At 32.6% G+C, this 23466-nt stretch overlaps 3 protein-coding genes across 3 annotated transcripts; 1 reads left to right on the forward strand and 2 right to left on the reverse strand.

The window, feature by feature from the left end:
- Positions 1-625: 625 nt before the first annotated feature.
- LOC139099274 (putative leucine-rich repeat-containing protein DDB_G0290503) lies at positions 626-13277 on the reverse strand. Its single transcript, XM_070651696.1, has 6 exons — positions 13067-13277; positions 4529-6106; positions 4348-4468; positions 1420-4255; positions 1190-1305; positions 626-1124 (listed from the first exon to the last, which is right to left on the reverse strand). The coding sequence occupies exons 1-6, from the start codon at positions 13090-13092 to the stop codon at positions 786-788; spliced, it is 5016 nt and encodes a 1671-aa protein (XP_070507797.1). The 5' UTR covers positions 13093-13277; the 3' UTR covers positions 626-785.
- A 492-nt stretch (positions 13278-13769) lies between these two features.
- On the forward strand, positions 13770-15147 carry Smn (survival motor neuron). The gene is made up of 3 exons (XM_070651624.1): positions 13770-13918; positions 13981-14454; positions 14717-15147. Exons 1-3 carry the CDS (start codon positions 13889-13891, stop codon positions 14978-14980), a joined length of 768 nt encoding a protein of 255 aa, XP_070507725.1. The 5' UTR covers positions 13770-13888; the 3' UTR covers positions 14981-15147.
- On the reverse strand, positions 15068-22992 carry Nep5 (Neprilysin 5). The gene is made up of 17 exons (XM_070651623.1): positions 22904-22992; positions 22676-22737; positions 22554-22590; positions 22296-22449; positions 20981-21062; positions 20802-20896; positions 20703-20735; positions 20172-20307; positions 19144-19521; positions 18087-19023; positions 17818-17977; positions 17683-17731; positions 16279-16331; positions 16068-16213; positions 15658-15700; positions 15517-15588; positions 15068-15420 (listed from the first exon to the last, which is right to left on the reverse strand). The coding sequence occupies exons 4-17, from the start codon at positions 22351-22353 to the stop codon at positions 15191-15193; spliced, it is 2472 nt and encodes an 823-aa protein (XP_070507724.1). The 5' UTR covers positions 22354-22449; positions 22554-22590; positions 22676-22737; positions 22904-22992; the 3' UTR covers positions 15068-15190.
- Between the last annotated feature and the right edge of the window lie 474 nt (positions 22993-23466).

Consider the following 23466-nt stretch of genomic DNA (forward strand, 5'->3'; position numbering starts at 1 on the left):
ATGGTGATGTTATTGCGAGAGATATGAAAAAAACCAACGAAGATGCAGTTGAAGTTGAAGCTGAAAATTCAACCTTAATAGCTGAAGATGAGGAAACAACTGTTGTACCTGAAGATGAACATGAAATTAAGAAAAGAAGTCCAATTTTTAAGACAATTTTCTCTAGAGTTGGAATTTACACGATGCTTGAAAGTCGAATGGATGCGTAAGACATGACAATTTTGTACTATATTCAAAAGTCATCAGCTTTTAATTTTAGGAACGAAATCGATGGCAAAAAATGTCTGCTGCATGCAATTTGTGAATCAGCTCGAGTATCATTCTTAAGCAGCAATGGAATCTTGGGTCACATCTTTCATATTTTATTGACGTAAGTCATATGATTCTACCCGAATATGCTATACGTTTTATATCATATGCTGCATACGACAAGTGCTAATTAGATATCTAAACATTCTCAATTTTTTAGTCCATCGTCATCATTGAAAGAGAAAGAACTTCCATCAGAATACTATAAGGCGGAGGAGTTGGGACTTAAAGGAGACTGTACGAAATATGAAAAGGCTTGCAATTTGAATGTTCTTGGTTTATTCTCAACAATTATTTAAAGGATTTTCTCATACATATAAAATAAATTTTTTCATCATCAATGCTCTCGTTCATCTGTTAATAAATTTTTTTTTTCAGTTTTTTTGATTTAATCAATTTTTTTTTTCAACAATCTATAATTAATAGTATATAGCAAGTAATAATATTCAATTAATAGCTTCCAATCAATTTTTTTTTTAAACCTTTGGTTCATCCTGTTTCATAATTTCATCATTTTTTTCATCACAAATTGGCACAACATCATCAACATGCAACGATTCATTGTGTGATTTATTAATTTCCTTTTCGTCATGCTTCTCATTTCCCTCAATTTGCTCAATGTTTTCATCATCATCCTTTAACGTATCGTCAAAATCATGCTCTTGAGTATGAAAAATTTCAGCTGATAAAATATTAAAGTCTATTGAGTCAAAGAAGTCGGGTGGTGGTAATAATTCCATATTTGCTGCTAAGCTGTGTGATATCCCCTGACAGAAGTCATCATCAATGTACAAATCTTCTGTTGAACGTGTTTCCTGTTAAATAATAAAAATTTTATTTATTTTTGATCGATTTTGTTGGAATTAAATTTGAAACATACCACAAGCTGTTGACATTTCCGGATAGCAGCAAGAGATTGTAAGCTCTCATCATATTTAATTGATTGTAGACCATCGGTAATGCTGGATGCAATTGAGAGTCGTCCTGAACTTTGAACTGATGAAATTAAATAAAATAATTAAGTAAATTGTGCCAAAAAGATTAGATTAAATCCAAGGATTAAGGTGGGATTAAATTAAATCCTAGGATTAAAATTAATTCATTACTCACTTTTTTGCAGAATCTCAGCTGGTATCATTGTGAATCCACAATTACGACAAAAATACTTATTATGTCCACCATTTTTTGAGACCATTTCCTGATTGCATTCTTTTGAGACTAAGCTACTGCAGCTAGCTGATATTTGGTCATTCTTGTTAGCCAATGACGATTCTTTTGCCCTAAAGTGTGCTTGGAATCGCTTTAAAATCTCAGTATTGTTAAGTACTTGTTCCTGTACATGCTTTAAATGCGAAACATCACTTGATCGTCCAGTTATTTTCTTTAAATTCAACGTAACTTTTGTCGTGATTTTCTTTGGCGTTTGTGTCGATGTCGTTGATTGATTTACAAGATTTTCCAATCTTTTGACTTTTGGTGCGTCATTATTGGATTGTAAATTCTCCAATTTTTGTATTGATTCCGATGCTTGCGTAAGACATTCCGTTCCATCATCAACACAACCTTCTTTTATTAATGCTGGAAAATCGCATTCATCGGTTTGTGTCTCTTCACATATTTTCTCACATTTATATCCATCATCATGATTTACTGATGAATGATGCTTAAACATGTCTAATTTTGAATTTGGATTATATGTTGTCTCAATTAGTTTGACTGTATCTCGTACACTCATTGGTAGTGGAATTATGACTTTTTCTTCAATCTCATAATCGCTGTCTTCATCATTTTTATTTGCCAATTCTTGTGACTCAATAATCTCTAAAGACTTTTCGTGATTTATCTTATTATGCTCTTCCTCATATTGCGTCGTCTGCATAAACGATCGATCGCGTTTATTTTGTATGGCATCGCTTAACATTTCTGGCATTAATGGATAATACTTCTTATTGATATCTTCAGTGTAACTTGTCTTATTGAGATCTATATTATTAATTTTTACAATTGGTGACAATTTACTGGCTGAATTATACAATTTGATCTTTACAGACGATGAATTTGATTGTGACTGATTAAGATTGGTACTTTTTGGTGTTGTATGACCATCAAGATCATTATGATGAATCTTAATATTGACATTGTACTGTTTCAGATTTTGTGACTTTGAGTCATTAAGCGGTGAGCTATTTGTGAACTTTATGCTACGTTTGGCAATCTCATCGGATATATGAGTACTTGAATTAGGTCTATAATTGTCAGAAAGCCATGCATTTCTTCGTATCATATTTTGACGTGCGATTGGTGTATGTGGAAGAGAAAATGATTCATTTGATGAATATCGATGCAAATTTGATCCACATGCATCACTTTCGCTACGTTTAATTCCAACAAATTCAGGTTCTTTGTCATTTATTGGAAGTTCCTCAAATGATCGACTTAAATTATTGTCCTGAATAGCTTTGTTTAGAAATGTTGACAATCCATTGTCATTTTTAGTCTTTCCTCGATCTTTAATTTCTTTTACAATCTCCTGCATAAAGTCACTTTTGTCATAATTACTGATTATTAAGTTAAGTTCATCATTCATCTTCTCGAACTGCTCCCTTAAAATTTTCTTCTCGTCAATATTTTCTTGCTTCTCTTCAGGCTTTTCAATCTTCTCATCAAATAACCCTTTAACTGACTTCTTATTTCCAGTTGAAGTTCCTGCCTTCAAACGCTTCTTCAACGTACTTGTTCGTTCATAAATCACATCTTTGTCAACTTTTGGTGTCTGTAGACGATCAAATCCAAAGAAACTTTGGAACATTGTCGAGTTTTTGCTGTGTTCATGTTCATCATCTCTTTTGCGACTTGGCTTCTTTGGTGTAAAATTTCGTTGACTTTCAACTGTCTTACGAATTCTATCAAGAGCATCATCTTGTAAGATGCCAGGAGCTTGATGACTAAATGACGCCATATTAGCCTCAATTTCTGAACTTTGAACTGATTCTGAGATTTTCTGTGACGTGTCACGTAGTCCCATATCAATAAGATTCTCTGTTGTTAAAGCATTCTCGAATCTTCTTTGTGGATCATTAATTTCAGTCTTTGAGAAATAAATTTTTTCACGCAACTTATCACGTTGATCTGAATTTTTAATATTCTTTTCGGTTTTATGTTCATGGCTTGGCTCAATAATCTCCAAGACCTCAATTTTATCTTTTTCATAACCGAGTAATTGGAGATCTTCCAACATTGTGATGAATTTTGATACAGTTGGTAATCGATTTTTGATGTCGGCATGTAAGCAACTTTCAAATATTTCCTTAAAAATAATTGAACTCTTATCGAGAACAGGTAATTGCACTTTTCCTTTAATTAATCCACTTATCAGCTCATCGTGATTATAAATAACATAAGGAACAACTCGATTAATTAATTCCCATAGCATTAATCCCAAACCATAAACATCTGATTGAATTGTTGGTTTAACATATTTTATGGAGCTATTATTTGTTGGAACTAACAACTCGGGTGCTTGATAATAATGCATTGAATACATTCGTCTGTATGCAATTGAGTATGTCAATTTATACTCTTCATCATCTTCAACAACATCCTCCTCAAATCTTGAAATTGGCAATGATGTACGATTGTAGAAATGCTGTTTTGACAATTTTCCATACTTTTCAGCCGTTACATGATCACTTGTAATATCAAGATTATAAATGTCCATATCAACATTAATTTTTTGCATCTCATAAAATTTTCCAGTCATTTCACGTGGCAAAATTTCAGTAACTAATTCAAATGATGAAAGTTTAACAGCAAATGGATTTTCACGAATGAGAACAGCATGACTGCTTATGTTTGAATGAATAAAACCGCATTCATTGAGGTATTGTGTAGCGCTTGCAATTTGATGGATTATCGAAACGGTTTGTTGGATATTGTAGAATTTATCCTATAAAGAGAAATTTAAATTTTTTTTTTGTTTTGCGTTAATTATGGGAAAAATTTTTACTTTCATCTCGCTGCTTGTTTAGCGTTACTTACCATTTGATGTAGGTAGTGATTTAATGTGTAGTCAAACGGCTCCATGATCAACGACGTAACACGCAAATCCTTATCGAAACTTATTCCCATCAACGTAACAATGCTTAAGTGCTTAACTTGACTGTAATATTTCAATTTATTAACAACTGTTTGATCTCATTCTAGTAACAGCATTACTTACCACAAAATTTCAAATTCATGTTTACATCCATTATCGGCAAAGTTACTTATATTGTAATTATTCGGCAGTGTACTTCTGAGTGTAATCGGTGTCTGATGGAAATATCCGTTAGAAAATTCTAATGGTGTTGAAAATGAGTTTCTTAACGATCCAGCCTTGTACTTAATGTCACAAGCATTAAAAATTTTGACGTCTTTTTGAGCTGCTAGATATTGTAGCATTGGTGATGTATTTCGATCATTCTTTTCGAAATTTTGTGTCCATTTAGACAGTGCATCTAAATCTTTCATTATGTCACCAGTTTGCATTGGAAATGCAAGTCCACACTCGTTAGATTTGTCCAAATCAGTTACTTGAACATTTGGACGATTAAGGATGCTAATTTGTTCAATCGATTGAATAGCTTTTTGTGCGTCTTCGCCATCATCAATTTGAGAATTAAGGAAATCAAGTTTTGAGTTAAGGAACTTGAAATTTTGATCAATAAGTTGATCAAATTGTGTTGAGATTTGATGTTGTGATACATTAGGAATTGGAGCTTCGGGTAAAGGAGGTAAATCAAGAGTAGAATCACGTTCATTATAAGGTAGAGCATATTCAACTTCCTCTCCATGCTTATTGATTACTGTCTGATAATTAAGCGGAGATAGACGACGATTCTTAATCAAATTCTTTTCATTAATTGTATCAGATGACAAAGAACCGCTACTTGCACTTTCACCAACGGAATTAATATTTTCCGGATGCTCTTTTCTCATTCTACCTTTATAAGCTTTCGAAGAAATCACAAACTCGTCATCAACCGAGGCTGTACTCACGTCATAGCGCTTAAAATTTCCATTATAAAAATTAACTGTTGATTCTGTTCCTGCATCTCCCCTATTTTCCCTTTTAACTGTTGGTGGTTGTGGAGCTTTTCCTTTATTACGTCTCAACATATTCTTTCCCATTAATCTCTTCGGCGTTGGCTTTTGAGCACTATCGACTGTTTTCTTAGCTGTTGAATCATATGGATCACTATTATTACGATAAAATTTTGATGGCGGTGTCGTAATTGAATTACCAAATGATTCATCTTCAATTCTATTACAATGATTCTGTTCAAACTCTTCAATTTCATCTATTGTACTTGTTGGTTGCAATTTCTTGGAAATTTTATTGCGTCCATTATTACTTATTGTTGAGTCAATTTTATCACGTATTATGGGAAGTGAAAAACGCTTATTTCTGCCAACTTCCTCAGGATTACAGTTACTGTAAATAGCGTCAGTCTTATTGCTATCATGCTTATGACTATTATGCTTACGATGACTTTTTAAGCGCTCACGTTCATATGCTTGAATCTCAACATCTGTGATTGAAACAGAATCAATTGTCTTATTATTATTTGTTGCCGTTATATCGGATTGTGTGACTGTGCTTGTATTTTTTGTCTCATTAAGTCGTTCAAAGCGTCCACTATGGCGATATTCACGAAATTTCTCAATTGCCCTTCTATAAGCCGGATCCTGAAACTGTAAATTTTGAATTGGCGGCGGTGCACTTTGTCGACGTTGCCTTGATGTCGACTCAATTTCTCTGTTTGGTGAGAAAAATAAAGAAAAATTATTTTTAATGAACAAAAAAAAGAAAATTTTTTTGATTATTTAAATTTCATCGAATTGGTCATGCTGTCGAACGTTGAGAAAAGAAAAAAAAGTTGAGCATTTAAAGTCGATTGTTTCTCTTTCGCGCGATTCTCTAATTTGCAACGCATCGATTCATATAGACACAACTTTTTCTTTAATAAATATATGAAGAAATGAGCAGCTTAAGCACAATTGAGACATGATGTTTGTTTAGATGTTAATTGCATGTAATTTATGCTTGTCAAAACATCAAGACCAACTTACTAGCAATTACCCTAAAGCTATTCGCATGCTTATTCATCACACACGATCATGCATTAATTAAATAGAGTAGATGAGATGAATATAGCAAATAAAAGACTGTTACTTTCAATTACATCATGATTATGCTCATTCGTCGTCAACTGTTTGGACTTTATGTGTTTGTTGTGTCGCGCAAATCTTGTATGTTTGCGACTGTTTTTTATTTGATTTGTGTGTTAAATCTAGTTGTTGATGACATAATTTTGATTATGTTGTGATGGGAAGTGAAACTCGTGTGAAAACTTTTTAGATGGAATATTTAAGAATTTTTTGGTTTTGAGGATAGAATTTGCATTAAAGGTTGCTGTGATTTTGTGAATAATTCATTTTAATCGATCTCTAACCGATCGATGCAAATGATTTTCATTCTCCGCCAGAGAACTTAAATAGAAGCCGCTTCCGTCTGACTGCCAAAATAGGCGGTTTCCATTTGGTAATGATAAGAAGTTTAGCGGAGCCTTTAAAATGTGTGCAGAGTCTTCTTCATTTGTGTCGCTCTAGTCTGTACTAGCTGACTTCTAATGCATTTTTAAGTACATCTTATGTAAAAACTAAATCAGATCAAAACCTGAATTATCTTTTAATGTCCAAAATTCGTTTTCAAATGTCCAAAAATTGCATAACTGCCATACTTCTTTTTTGCCATCATCCGCTTTAATTGATAATTCGTTCATTAAATGATCATATTAGGAATTTTACATGCATCAACTCTCAACAGCAGCAACAAAAAAATGTAACTTTCAATATTAATGATGAATAAACTACATAAATTAATTAACAAATCCTCAAACGACGACCCGTGTGTCTCGTTTTTTTTTGCTAAATACCACATCATGAGCATAGCGAGCAACAAAAAAATCGCTAATAATGAAATTTTCACAAATCATTCTTTCACGCTAAATAGACTTTTTTCATGCACAAGTCACACAAAAAAATGCTTCAACATTAACAATACAAAAGAAATATCAATTTCTCAAAATGTCAAAATAAAAAGACTTGTTTTGGCGTCAAAGCATAGATATCATGCAAAAATATGATTAATGTACACCTAATAATGCCTATATACATGTATTAATTATGACACTAATAATAATTAACCAACATAACAGTTATAAAAACATCGGATGTATGAAAATTGTCGCTTGATTGATGACTTCTTATTATTATATACAGTCAGACACAAACAACAGAAGTAAAATGAAATGTTTATGTTTATAAATCCGCAAGTTTCCGTCTTCATTTCTTCTTTCCATCTAATAAAATAAATTAAGTTAATTTTTATTAAAACATTAACAGCAACAACAGCAGCAGCAGCACAACAATACAGAAGTCAGCAAACAATACATTGTTGTGAGGTAAATTGAATTTTCATGGTAAAAGTAATTAGAACTCTCGTGGCTATTTTTTTGGGAAGACAATGTAAAGTTGTAGGAAGTTTTTTTCTTATTAATTAGTTTTACAGCGCTCTTTTATAGCTGATCATGCTTTAAGTTGAAGCTTTTCTGAATTTGAAACTAAGAGTGAGTTACTGTATCATGAATATTACGGTAATAGACCCGAATAGCACTAATTGGTTAATTGATCAAAAATTGGGGTCCAGTCCGGCGTTACTCTAGCTTGATACAGAATTAGATTTAAAGATCAAGCTTATAATTTTCAGACATATTCTTTAGACAAAATAGACCTTAAAGGGAACAGTTAATAGCTAAAGTATTAGCACCAAGTTCAAAGTAGAACATTTAATTCAGCAATATTGTACTAAATTGCAGAAATTCTACCCCAATTCCATTCTTAAAGAGCTCATGGGATTACTGTGTGAGCAACGATGCAAAAGTGCTAGGAATTAGAAACTGGCAGAAGTTATATAAAGACAGATCCAGCTTCCGAAGAACTCAAAATGTGACAATTGGCCCTCGTGTGCATTTGCCAAGGAAGTAAGTATTCCATTCCCAATAACGTATGTACAGCAACAATCCCAGCCAACTTTCATCCCAAAAATTCATAAACTATGCTATATACCCAGCTTATACACGTAAAGTAATCAATCTCCATTGTTTCTTACATTGTTCCAAATTCCAATAAAAAAATCTGAGAAGAAAACAAAGCCTCTTAAGAGAATCACGAATGGTAAAAAAACGACAACAATAGAGTAATGCCGATGCAATGTGTAATATAATAATTAACACCATAATATTTTTACAGCACAGAAGTAATTTAGACCATCACATATGTGCTGATGAAGAATCATAATATTGAAACCTTGTGTGTGGTTTACACTAAAATGTTTTTAGACCAAAAAAGTTGTTCTTGAACTGACTAATGGATTGTGTGGATATTAATGAGTAGAGAATAAATAACAAATATTAATTGCTGCTTTGTTATTTCCCAACAATTTACAATTTTTTTAAAAAATAATCAAAAAATGAAGAAAAATTAATTTGAGGAAAAAGAAGTAATGAAGCGTGACATTCGATCAAAAAGTGATTTTTTATTTCCAATCGAAATGAGAATAGAACTAAGAAATTCCGAAAGAAAGTAACCATTTTACACGGTCATCATGCTTCTTCCAAGTCATTGATTGAGCCTCATGAAATTCCATTAATATTAGAAACAATTTTTTTATTTCCTGACCATAGGCTTACTCTTAAAATGAATTTAAATTCCGACAATCAAGAAGACGTTCAGAGTTAGAAGAGACGGAGAAAAACCTCTTGTAACATTACTTCATGCGTTTCATTTCACTTTTCTTTGATGTTATTATTCTTTCATACCAATTTGTCTTTTGTACACGCATTGTCTGAGTCTGCGGACTAGCGGTATTGTTCGGATTTTGAAACGTCTGTCCGTCTATATGATTTTTTTGTGTATGCGGAGTAGTTTCGTTAGTCACGGTCTATTGATCTCGATTTGTGGTTATGAATTGGGTTTTTGTTGTTAGGACTATAGAAATGATGTTGAATGGGAATTTTTAATCAATTTTGCAATAAAGGTATTGGACTTTCAATATTTAGAATTGATGCTAATCCACTAATGAAGTTGATCGAGTGGTATAATGTGGTAAGTTAAATTTTATGCCATAGGAATGAGTCGAAATCCATCGTCATGGCGCTGTCAGGACCATACCTCGCCTTACCATTAAAACGGTAGGTTTGGTCAGAATTTATTCGAATTTTCAAATTTCTAGTGACACAAAACCGAACAGCATAATCCGACGAGTAGTATTTTTCGCCGTAAAAATTGACTGAAATCCAGCGTAATGTTGCTGCTAATCGCGAGTCTCTCCCTAAAATGGGTCGAAATTTGGCGTCATGTTGGTGTTAAGAATGAGCCGTATTTTCGCCCTTAAAAATGGATCTAAATTTGCCGCCATGTCGCCATTGTGTCCTAACGTAAATACGGCGACGAATTAATTCCCTAGCAAACTTGGAGTGCTATTCGAGGTTTTTGACAGAGTTTATTATAACGTTCAAATTCTGAATGACACTTCAAGTCTACATCCCAAACCAAATGCGCCCCAAAGCACTTCCAATCCACGATCAATCATTTTTTAACCATCTTCATAGTGTTTCTTTTATTATTTCTTTCTCACATTCATGTAGCAACTACAATTAACTATTCCATTCTTTCTTTTCTTCATTTTAAAGATAAATCCACTTTAGTTAATTTAATAAGATGAATGAAAACATTTATTAATTAAAAATGAAGACTGCAAATTCTTTAAAGTAAACAAACAAATACAAAAATTTGCTCTACTTTTTCTAGCAAGAATTCTTTAAATGATACTTACAATATCAAAAAGAGATGTACTTAAGGTACAAGAAGTAAAATCATGAGAATATTTTTTTTTTTGAAATGGAATTCCAATGTGAAGAGTAACAAATCGAAAAGTATTTGGAGTGAAACAATATTTATGGCATTTTAATGTGCATGCTTTACTCTCTCTGTACTACTGTGTATATCTATGTATCTGTATTATTCTTTCTTCTTCTTTTTTTGACTGCTTAATTTATTTTTATTAAACATTTTTACTTTTTTTTTGTGTATAAAGATTTATTAAAAGTAATCAGCAAGAAAGTGAGTAAAAGTATCGCAGCGTGGGGTAGCATGAACAAAACGCATTTTAAAATTAATGGGTGAATAAATTGGTCAGAAAGAAGATTAGCATGGATTTAAGATCAAAATTGTGGTGCGAATCGTCAGGTACGATTTTCAATGAGTTTAGACTATGGTTTCGTAAGATTCAATTGATGTTTTTGATTTATGAGATATGGTTGCTAACTATTGGGAACTTTGGTGCAGTGCACGAAATTTAATTGAATTTTGTATTGAATCAAGTCAACTTGAGCTTTTCTATACAAAATCCGAATTGACTTTAAGCTCTACTTTGATGTAGTAAAGAGGATTTCAACACTAAAAGTATCGATGTCTATGAAATGCTTTTTAATTGTTTTCACAACCCTAGCAGGCAAAGAGACCGCATTTAGGTACCATAGTGTTTAGTCTATTAGGTATTGGCGATTGGCATGCATTTGGTATTGGAAATTGGCAGGTGTAAACCAGCGATAGAACCGCTGATAGATTGAATTCCGCGAAATTTAATTGGAACATTTTGGTACCTAATCTATGTCAAAATCAAAATTTATTGCATTTTTCTGAGAATGTCAGCCTTTTAAATATTATAATAAATTCAATGATTCATCATAAATAATCCATCTCAACACAATAATATTCGCAAGCTCGAGTTCTTATCAACAACTATAAATCTAGAAAAATAAGAATTAATTCAATGAATTTTTGCCGCTTCTATTGTCAAGATTAACAATCAGAAATGTTTTGCAGTTTAATGAATGAAAAAACCAGCAAAGTATAAAATCGTTTTTGTTACGAATGAGATATCAGTCTAAAACTCAAAAAGAGTTTATCATAATGTTAATTCTATAACAACGCAGCAGCAGCAAAAAAAAAAGTGAAAAACTTTCAATTTTCTTTCGCCTGCTCGCATTTAAATCTTTCACTAACTGCTTAATTCATGCATCATCACACGATTTAAAACTATAAAGTAAATATTCGCATATTATTAAAGGAAATTTCAATAATTTTTTTGCTGCTGCTGTGTCTCTTCCAGTTAAAATGCGTGAATGTGTAGACACTGTTCATGCAAAATGACATAAGAATACCACAATAAGTGCCGACATGAAGTTTTTGTATTACTCTTTTCGGGGAGATATGGTTCAGTAATTCCACCTGATATTCAACAAAAAAATTACAAAAGTCCTCGTGTTATTGATCGAGGGACTTAAGCGCATTTTTGTCCCAGCGATCAGTAATTGATTAATAAGTCACTTCCAGACCTCAAAAACAAGATCCAGTAGGATCCAGGTCACTTCCAGAACTAAAACACAAGATCCAGTAAAATCCAGGTCATTTCCAGACCTAAAACCAAGATACAGTAAGATCCAAGTCACTTCCAGATCTTAAAAACAAGATTTATATAAAACTTCCAAAAATTTAAGAACTTCATCATTTAACGGATTTTCATGATTCAAACCTCATAACGGTCAAAAAAAATTCAAACATTGTTCAGTAAACACTGTAAAAACATCAACAAACATTGAAAAACACTGTAAAACAACGAAAAAACGTGTTGTTGTTTTTGTTGTTGTTGTATATGAAAATGAAAAATTGTTAATTATAGTATTTATGCGTTGATTTGAAACTTCTAAATGACCGATAACCCAATAACTTGATAGAACGAAGCTATTAAAACAAACCAGAGCTCTCTACGATGTCTAGTTATCGAGATCTCGCGTTCCAGCCGACCGAACGACCGAACAAAGTGTCTTATTAAGCTACCTTTTTGAAAAAATTTCAAAAATGCGCTAAAAAATGTATTTTATGTGCCTGTTTCTACTGTTGTTGTTGTCTGATTTCGCCAATTTCTACAGAGATGGATTATGTACATTTTTAAAAATGTATCTATCATTATAATAGCGGAAAGATCTCTTCACTCAGTACTTGCATGCTTAAAATACAGCTATTCTTATTAACCACAATAGTCGGCGGTGGCATTAGCGTAAAAGAGATATTTTTTTTTTCATTTAAATTGTACGAAATCTATCACAGGAAAGGCAGGTGGATGATGGAGATTTTTAATACATTTTGTAACAGATTCAATGATGGTATTTATTGGTAATGGAAGCATTTTATCTGAAAGCCAAACCCACTAAAATTCTAATAAAAATAAGGGCACATCATTAATTCAGGTAGTTGAAGATGCTAATTTGTTAATATGCGATTTATATCAAGATCCAGTATGATCGTAATTCACGTAAATTCCCAACATTAATTTTACATCTTTTTTTCTACCTAATATCCCGTTCTTTATGTTTTTAACAAACGGTTGTTATTGTTGTTATAGAATACGTATTGTATCTGTATCATAAATTGTCAATTGATGTTTATATTATTAAGTAAACTGTAGCACAGATGAATTACAGTTTCCAACAACAGAATTTTCAACAATTATGACTTGGTTCGTATGAAATTTAAAATTTTTATGTTTTATACTGATTAATTATCAGAAATCAATCACTCTACATCTACTTACTTTTTAATCCATCCAATTAATCCCATTTTTTTGAGTCTACACCACGCTTTTCACTTTTTTGATATAATTTTGATTTTTAATCACTAATTAATTTGATTCATTTAATTGCACTTATGAATAAAATATATTTCTTGTTATCTTTATCAAAATCTTATCACTAAACTATGTTTATTATTCCTTAAATTAAATAATTTCACTCAGCGAATTAAAGAGCGATCTGTTCAGTCTGGAACGTTTTCTTGAAATGAATTTAAACTGATGAAATTTTCAAATGAGATATTTTATGCTTGATTTGAATTTATAAATGCCGTTAATATCAATATTATAGTCTATCACTGCTTGAGGTTGAATATATACTGCTTATCATGAATTTATAACTATGGAAGATTCTTATGTTCTACAAAAGTTTCTTATGCACAATTAGAGTACCTGTAAGTACCATTTCTCATTCAAACTTTCTCAATATTAACAACGGTCAAAAAATATTTGAATTTCGGATTCGAAACTTTAGCAATTTTTCATAGTAAACAGTTTGTTGTCATACTTTTTTGTCGGTCAAGTTAAAAAGTTTCTTAAAATTCATATAAACTTTTACTAACTTACTATTATTAACAATAAATATTGCATACATGTAAATTTCGTAACATTTTTACATTTTATGTAATTTTCATGAATTTAATTTTACAAATACTCGAATGCGCTGTCATAGCAACCGGATAATTTTTTAACTGAGTGAACCACAAAATTTATTATTTTAGAAGAGTTAATTAAATTGATTTTCCAAAATAACACATTACTTTATTAACATATTAAGTGCTTAAAATGTCAAACAATTTGTATACAAAGTCCTCAGTAAGTCTCAATTGAATTTATAGTCAATAAATTCAAAAAAATTAATTATTTCGTATTTTTAGGGACCGGATCATGATGACATTTGGGATGATACACTTTTAATTAAGGCATATGAAGAGTCAATCAAGATACATAAAGAAGAGGTTGCAAAGAAGCTTGCAATGGATACAAATAAAAAGAAGAAGCCACAAGAAACAGAAGAATCCAGCACATCTGTAAATAATGAAGAAGAATCGTTTAAAGTAGGTGACTTTGTTAGGTCCACATATGAGGATAATGTAGATTATGAAGCTGAAATATTGTCGATAAATGAAAATGGAACTGCACTCATTCGATATATTGGATATGATAATGAACAGCGAGTCAAATTAGAGGATTTAGTTGCATCTTGGGGAATTGAGGCACGAGAAGAGCAAAAATTGTTAGCAGAAGCAGACAAACCTGCAGAAGAGAATCAAAATCATCAAGAAGAATTGCACAATTTCATTCTGAACAAATCTTCAGGTGTTCACAGCAAACTTCCCATTCCTCCAATGGTAAGTTATTTTTTGATGAGTTTTTCGGTTTCTATGGCTTTAATGATGTTTTCCTTACTGCTATCAATAGTTTATCGCAGTTTATCATGCAAGTTATTACCTCGTTTTTTTACTCATGCTAAAACACGATATTTTAATCCTAAGATTTAATTAATCTCAGGATTAAGATTAAATCTAAGCCTGCAAAAACTATCATGGAAATCATAAATATGCTTAATATAAATTCATGGTATTACATAGATCATTGTTTGTCTATTTACAGCCACCACTTCCCCCAGGTATGTTCAATAGTTCAAGAGATACAGAGTATATGTCTGCGATGCTTATGTCGTGGTACATGAGCGGATATTACACAGGATTATATCACGGACGAAAAGAAGCAAAAGAAGAAATTTCTGTGTCCATTGCACAACAACAAACTGCAAAAAAATCCCCGTCGACCTCGACAAAAGATGAAAATCCAAAGCACGATAGGAAGCGACAGAAGAAGAGAAGTATAAGTAGTAAAAGTCCTAAATCTGATTAAGTTAATTAAAAAAGTTGTGTTTTTTCTAATTGAACAATAAATAATGGAAAATGCAGCGATCATAAAAATTTAATTAAACTCCTTTATTATTCAAAAAATATTTAATGTCACACATGAAAATGTCGAAAAAAAAATCACAATTAATGTTAAATTGATTATGAAAAATACACAGCACAATTTTTTTTAATCATCATATCACACACGTTTTGATTACCATAGAATACACTTTTTATCGTCCGTACGATGATACTTCTGTCCAATATGGCAATTAAATGCATTATGAAATTCTCTTGCATTCGATAAAACGCCCAACAATCGAATACGTCCTGGACAGTGTGTATCTTCTAATGAAAATTTTAATCCCTGAAGCGACATTGTCTCGCACCATAAATTACCATAGCTCATAAAGAACAGTTGTTCGTGGGTAAATCTCTCGAATCCTTTTACAGAACATTGAAATTTTTTTTTTGTGATTTAATTAATTTTTACAAAGGCAGTCAGGATATTGGAATCATTTTTCTTCTTTCTCTCTTTACCTGGTAACTTCTTCTCCATTCCATTCGTTTTTACATGATAGTTGTAACCATAAAAAGCTTCACGTAATCCACCTTGAAAATGAAATTTGTTAGATATGTAGCATAATTTGATTAGTAATAGTCGTGCGTATCAGATTTTACCATTATCTGCGATGTTTTCGCCTAGTGTATTCTCGCCATTTATCTAGCGTAATAGAGAAGAATAGTTTTCAATTAAAATCCATTGTATATTGAAGACCATGAAATTGGTTTATGGACGAATTGAATTTTGGCGGGTTCTAATTCTGGGAATTATTGCCGATTACTGTTTACTTGTCTATGAAAAGCCGGTTTTTGGAAATGTCAGGAAGTTCAGAAGAATTATTGAAATTTAAGATTTTTCCCGCCAAATTCAGATATAAACAATAACAAGAAGCCAATCTTGTTTTGGATTGCTGTTCATAGAATCGACAGAATCCGGTCGAATACACCCGAAATGAGCCGGTTCTATGGAAATCAATCCTTTCTTTACGGAAATCACTTCAATTTCTTTATTGCTACAATATACTCACATAATCCCCAATTTCAGGTAAGTAGTATTCACTATATTGCTTCTTAAAACATTCAGTCCTATTCAGAAACTTCTGTATTGTATTATTGGTCCACCAGAAGTTCTTATTCCCATCCTCATCAAAATGCCTACCAATATCGTCAAATCCTAAACCCAAAATAAAAAATCCACAATCAATTTTCAAATCCATTAAATATTCATGGACTACATACCATGAGTCAATTCATGCGCCAATACAGTCCCTATACTACCATAATTCAGTGATCTAAAAGGAAAATCATTTAAATCAAAAAAACTTATTCCACTTCCATTCATGTTAATGCTTTTCTAATATCACACAAAAGGAAAAAAAATTGAAAGCATTTTATGAGCTAAAAGGGAAGGAAACAGAAGTGTACGATAAACTTGCAAAAGGTGCTCTCAAAGGGAAGAAAAGTAGTGCTGAAGTGAAATGAGGAAAAATGTGTAAAGAGAAAAGAAACATTTGTGGAATTAGTAACTAACTTCCATTCACATGTTTTTCCTTGTTCTCTAAAAGAAGTGGGAAAAAGACAGCAAAAATTGCTTTTCATATGATTACGACTGAAGCGCAATATTGGATCATTAGTCATTAGATACACTTAATATCTGTCATAATTTATGACTTTTTGCATTACATGAAACCTTGAAAAAAAGTTATGCTACATATTTACATTGATATTAAAACTCATCAAACTTGTTCATTGCAGAAAAAAAGTGGTTGTAGTGTCGAGAGCATTGTGAATTATTGTCATATTGGTTGCATGCTAGGACGTAGCTAAAGCTTCTGTTAAGGGAAGGAGGTTGAACACCATACCTTCTCTTCTGTCTAAGTCTACGTCTTCCAAATTTTATAGTCAATAAAAAGCAGACAATTAATATTCCGAGCAGCATAATGTTATCGTTGAGGCATCGCTACATAGGCGCGCAGACAAAAATACCTGCGGCCCAAAGAGCTCTTGGGATTACTGTGTGAGCAACGAAAAGTGCTGGAAATTAGAAACATACAGAAGTTATCTAAAGACAGATCCAGCTTCCGAAGGATTCAAAATGCAAGAATCGGCCAATGTACGCCCTTGCCAAGGAAGTAACTAAGTAAGTCCTTACGGCATCGTGACGGCTATTTTCGTTTCGGATAGCTCTTTTTTGCAAAACACTTAAGAATCACGACACTTAACTTCTTATACACTAGTCTACATCCTCGACTAGCCTATATTTCAAAATACTAAATCAATCAAATCTTCCAACGTGAAGCATTAGCACAACCTCTGAACCCCACAAGAGTGTCGAACTGATCAAAATAATTCAAAATTGTTGATTAGTTCCACACCCTTTTCCGAGTTGCACGCTTCAGGAAATCTAACTTTCCAACTTTAAAATAGCCCAAGATCAGCTCCGTCAGGTTACCTATATGTTTTGCTGTCAACGCGGTAACTAAGCGATGTCTTAGCTAGTCTAGTTCTACATACAGTCTGAGAATGCATACACTCAATAAGACGATAGAGAAGCCACACATCTCCGACACCACAACAGTCAAAGTGCAAATATAATGTCTACTACTTTTCACTCTCAAGCTCATAACAAACAAGTACTCTTACTCTAATCCTAGCTGATAGAATGGAAATTGTAGTATAGCAAACGGTATAGCTATAAAATATTTATGGGGAAAGAAACATTGAAGCTTAAATGATATGGAGAGTAAAATATAAAAAAAAAATTTCATCACAAGTTACTTATTGCATTAGACTGAAATGTATGGAAGGCGTTAACATTTGATGGTGACGATGCCCATTCCAGTTCATTTTTCATACGGAATCTTGATAGCTTATCCATGAATTGCCACGATAACAACTCAATTATATTCTCCATCCATGTGTCACTTTTAATTTTAATCTTTTTTGAAGACATGTCAAGTAGATAAAGTAGTATAAAGTATAAGAGATAATAAACAGCATCTGATTGGAGTAAGAAAAAAGTTAAAATAAACATTATCGATACTTACCCCTTTATAATGTCTTTCAAGTTCAGTTTTATTCAATATCCATTCGGGAAATCCAATTAAACTTTTCATTTTTTTCGATTTCCTGAGCGATTTCTCCTTCGTTTCCCAATCCATCCAACTGTGTAGGATTATGTTATTAAATGAAGTCTGTATATTAGACAACATGTTTTCCACTTTTGGTCTTGTTTCAATCATAAAGTTTTTCTCAACTATCAAATAACTCACAGCATAACCCATTAATTTATTGATTGATGTTGTACAGTATGATGAACGCGATGGTATACCTTCAACACCGGTAACAGTCTTTGTGTAATCATGATAAAGTTGCCTCATTGAACTTGTCGTGTAAAGTATTAGTTCCTCTACAATCGACCACCATAAAAATGCTTCAAGATGTATTGTTTTTGTTTCGTAAATCAATTTTATAGCATTTTTAAGATAAAGTATGTCTGCATTGCTTGTTAATACTATATCCTCATCTATATCAAAATGTGCTTCAGGTATACCATTCAACATTAACGACATATATCGTTCCAGAAAAGGGGATGTTGATTGTTCCGCACTAATATCCTCATGAATTTGCTTTTGTAAATCTTTTACCTTAATGTAAACTAAATCTGACAAGTTTCCGTCTCGATCCTCAATTTTTGAGGCATTTTCAGCCATATCTATAAATGTATATATGTTCCTGGATATGTTGACTGTCACTTGTATTAGTTTGGATATTCGATTTGTATTTCCTTTTATATCATATGATGGTGCAGCTTTCCGTATCAATTCATGGATGACTTCCTTCATATAAATATTATATGCCATTAAAGCTATATCTTCCTCATCATCTATCGATATATCGTCATCATCTTCATCCGTAACACGAGCATTGAGATGATATTTTCTCCTCATTCGTTTTATCTTCTTCGATAGCGCATCATCGACACTAGTCGAGGTTGAAAGGAAATGGAAGAAAAAATGATGAATGAAAAGCGTACATGAGTTGATTGTAAATGATCCTCAAGAGTAATTTAATTGAAACAACAACAACAAACAAACAACTTACAGCGGCAGGTCACTTTCTTGTGATGGTGAACCAATAGCTAAGTAGTTTACACTTCGATTTCTTGGATCATTAAAAACTTCAAATCCAATTAACTTATCAGCACCAAGAGATCTCTTAATTTTGACAATACTCTTAATCCAATCAAAGTTAATGTTCTCAGCATCTGGATCCGACACCATCGTTGGTAATTTTGGTATATTAAAAAGTTTCAAGTATCGAAATAATGCCTGAAACTCGAGTTTATCTATTGAGATTGTATCAACACATGATTTATAAAACATTTTTGCTTGCGATACAGGATATGGTTCTACGTCTGACTGTTTTTGTTGCAACTTTTTTCTCAACTCTCGTAGAACTGTTAGCTGTTTTTCTGTAAACCTAATTATGATAATGCGAGAATAAGAATAATAATTGTTTTTGTGTGCTGTAACAACATATGGGTAGATTGTGAATGACGTCCATTGTGAAATGCTAGAACTGATTTTGGAAATTGTTCGTGATTTAAGGATTGAATAATTGATCAATTAGAATCCAGTGTGAACGAAGGTTCAATTCCTAACCAAGAACTCCTGAGATTTCTGATCAGAATGGAATCTGGGGTATCGAGCCATATATAAGCCATCGAGCCATATACAAGCCATCGAGATATATATAAGCCATTGAGCCATATATAAGCCATCGAGTCATATAAAAGTCATAGTGCCATATATAAGTCATAGAGCCATATATTGGCCTTCGAGCCATATAAAAGCCATCGAGCCATATATAAGCCATCGAGCCATATACATGAAAATCTGCCAGTGCGATAGTAATGCATCTGTGGCCGAGTGGTTAGGCAACAGACCACCCATATGTGGGTACCCATACGTGGGTTCGATTCCCCCCAAAGATCAATCTCTTAATCATTATATTGAATACTGTCGGTATGGCAAGAATTAACACAATATTCCTGACTATCAAAATAGTCAAGATAGAACAACATTGGACGTCATACCCGATTAACCATCCATAATTATATGTATGCATACCAATCATGTGATGTTGATGAATCCGGCAACGGGTGTTCTTGTTCAAAATTCCCACACATGTATTGAAAAAAGTCTTCACAAGGATTTGCTGTGGGATCCATGTTCTGTATGAATGTTGCTGCTGTTCTCAAACAGTCTAAAAAAATAAACATTGATTATGTGCTTGATTTATGAGAATTAAAGTGAGAGACAACTTGATGCAACAATTAAGTAGTTTTAAAAATGCCACAAGTACATCGGAAGTAATTAAATTATCATGAAACCCAAAAGAAGATATCAAATTGCTAAAATATCTTCAGATTCTCTGACTACGTGCATTCTTAGCTTAAGTTTGCTCAAAAAGGAATACAAAGTATACTGACGGAAATAACCTAATTTACTAAAGATAATGGAATAATCCAATCATCTAGTCCTTGACTTTAATCCACATACAGCGTAATAAAATGATGGAATATTCTCAAATATCTTCACTGCATGTGAATATGATTAATATAATATGACTCTCATTAGTAAAGAGAACAATACTTTTACCTTTCGAATAGCAAACTTCATCTGTAGTTCTCACTAAAATAAACAAGAATATTTTCTCGTTATCCAGTATGACACAAAGCATGAAATAAAAAATCTTACTGCTTAAATACATAACAATAATTGCAATTATTAATAGCAGAATAATCACAGCAAGTGATGTAAAAATAGTTTTATGATAGTATTTCCGTTGGAATCTGATTTCACAGAAAAGAAAGATAAAAAATAAACGAAATCGGATGCTTTATACTTTTTCTCGTGTTCCATTTTATTTATTTTACCTGGATTGAACGCCAACCATGTACGACGCTTTTGCCCTCTCGCTTTTCACAGCACTACCATTGTGATTCTGCTGCGTTGGAGCTGAAAAACATTCATTTTTATTGTTTAAAAATGAGAAAATGTCAATAAAAGACTGGATAACTATGCTTAGAGTGGTCGTCTACAATTAATGTCCATCAGGAGCAGGGATAGCAATATTTTGATGAGGAATTTTAAAAATGGGGAATAATGGATGGACGATTTTGAGGCTTGCCAACCCTTCTACCTTGCAAGGATTCTCAAGATCGAGATCCAGAATTCCCAGCTCGGTCTGTAAACCAAGTCGGCAAGCCAAGAACGTGATTTTAATAGCAGAGTAAGCTGATAGCATGTTATTTGTCTGTTAGGGCGAGACTTCCAAGAGTAGTCGTTGACTCAGTCTTGAAGAAATCCTAACCACCATCGCCGACTCACGGGGGTAGCGTAAGGATATGAGCAGCAACCTAATGCGACTAATCGCAATTATTGTCATAAAATAAGTCTAAATCAGCCGTCGCGGGTTTATATGGGTTACTTCACGTCTTACTATCAATACGGCGAAGACCAGGGTGTGCTGTTTGGGATGACTAGTCTTAAAAACGACTAATGTCTTCTAAATCGTATCAAGAAATAGACATACATCTAATCAGATAAAAGCCCATCAATCAGGGCAGTAATGGGCAACCTTTCATTTTTCGCGGCACACCGTGATGGTAAACATCGACGGAAATCGTGTGTGCCGTGGTACACAGGTTGTCCACCACTGCACTATGGTCTAAAATAATCACATTGTTTCATAACGACCCCAAAGCACAATGTGCATATGTTTTATGATAGTAAGGAGAGACAGAGATTAAGAGGATGAGAGAATAATGAAAATTTAATATAGCAATTTGCACATAGCAAAAAAAAGGAATGAAACTCCATCTGTCACGTGTAAGGACATAAAAAGTACTAAAGGACATAGACGAAAAGAATGAATGAAAAGTGGAAATAAGGAAATCAGAAAGCAACAAGTGGCATATAATGATTATGCAGTGATATAGCAAGGATACTATATGAATCAATAGTTCTAATGTATGTTTGTACATAAAAAAATATGAAAATAAATCTATAAAATTGATTTCACCGAATATGTAAATATGTAAAGAAGTGACTGACTGTATCTGACATTTAGTTATTTGGTTTGTTGATTATAATCTAAGTTATTTTGTAATTATCATGAGTGGACAATACAAAAAAAATTATTGATTGTCCTCATTCATATGCTTCATTAAAATTATAAAAATTACTTACATGAATTCTGTGTCTTCATGTCCTCATGTGTCGTCCAAACTCGCTCTGATTCCATCATCGCTAATAGCTCTACAATTTAACAACTTAAGGGATCTTTTTTTATTTTGTTTTGTACAATGTAGAGTTTAATGAATGACACTTTGCATGTTCAGCACTGAAAATCGTCGTTAGTAGATATAATGCACAAAATGGAAAATACAAAAAAAATGGAGGAGGAATCAAATTATGTCGCAATTGCAATTTAAATTAAATATTTACATCACAAACAATTCTCATAGTAGAGTGCACAGTCAATCTCAAAATAATAGATGGGGAATATACAATAGTTAATAAAATTAAGGTCACAAGAGTATAATTAAGTATCTTTTGTAAGAACTTACTTAAACGGACGAAGATTGCTAATAATTTGTAATGTTGATTACATTAAATCCATTATTTAATCCTTGAGGAAGGAAATGCATAATATAGAAAGTGTTAAAAGGACATTAAAATGGAAATTTAAGTACTTCCATAAGGTCCCAAAATTAGCATTTAATAATGACTTTTTAATGAACACTTATGTAGCAAAATTTATAATCTGATCAATATGCATAAAAAAACATCAATACCTAACTTATGCTCCTATTAATAGCTTGCAACCGGTTTTTAGTCGAGGATTTTTTTTTCAATTTTCAACGTTTTTGCTTTGCCACAGCTGACACACAACTAACTGCTTTATTCTATATTCCAATGGAAACAATAAAAAAGGAATGTAAATGAAATCACAAATACCAACAAAAACGAACATAAGTTCGACAGCTAATGAATGAATGAATGACGTAGATAATATGAACAGCATATTGGTTTAAATGAATAACTATCATTATCAAGAACCGTATTAAATATTAAATGTTGATGGAAATATTGTGCATGAAAATGTAAGGATTTTGTGTAGTTTGATGGTGGTATGGACGCATAATAAGGGTTGTTGAACTTGTTGAAGCTTATATGGGACCTTATATAATTTTGAGGTTAGGACGCTTAAGTCGCATATCCTGTAGGATTGAGCAAGAATTGAGTGAATCCTTGTTATAACGACAGGACTCTACCATAATGATTGAGACATCAGTCTCTGGTGCGAATCGAACCCACGTACTCACAAAATTGTTATACAGATTTCTGGTCTGTTGCC

The sequence above is a fragment of the Chironomus tepperi genome, unplaced genomic scaffold (assembly GCF_022539635.2).
Source record: "Chironomus tepperi strain 1889 unplaced genomic scaffold, CSIRO-AGI_Ctep_v1 contig_465, whole genome shotgun sequence".
Taxonomy (NCBI): Eukaryota; Metazoa; Arthropoda; class Insecta; order Diptera; family Chironomidae; genus Chironomus; species Chironomus tepperi.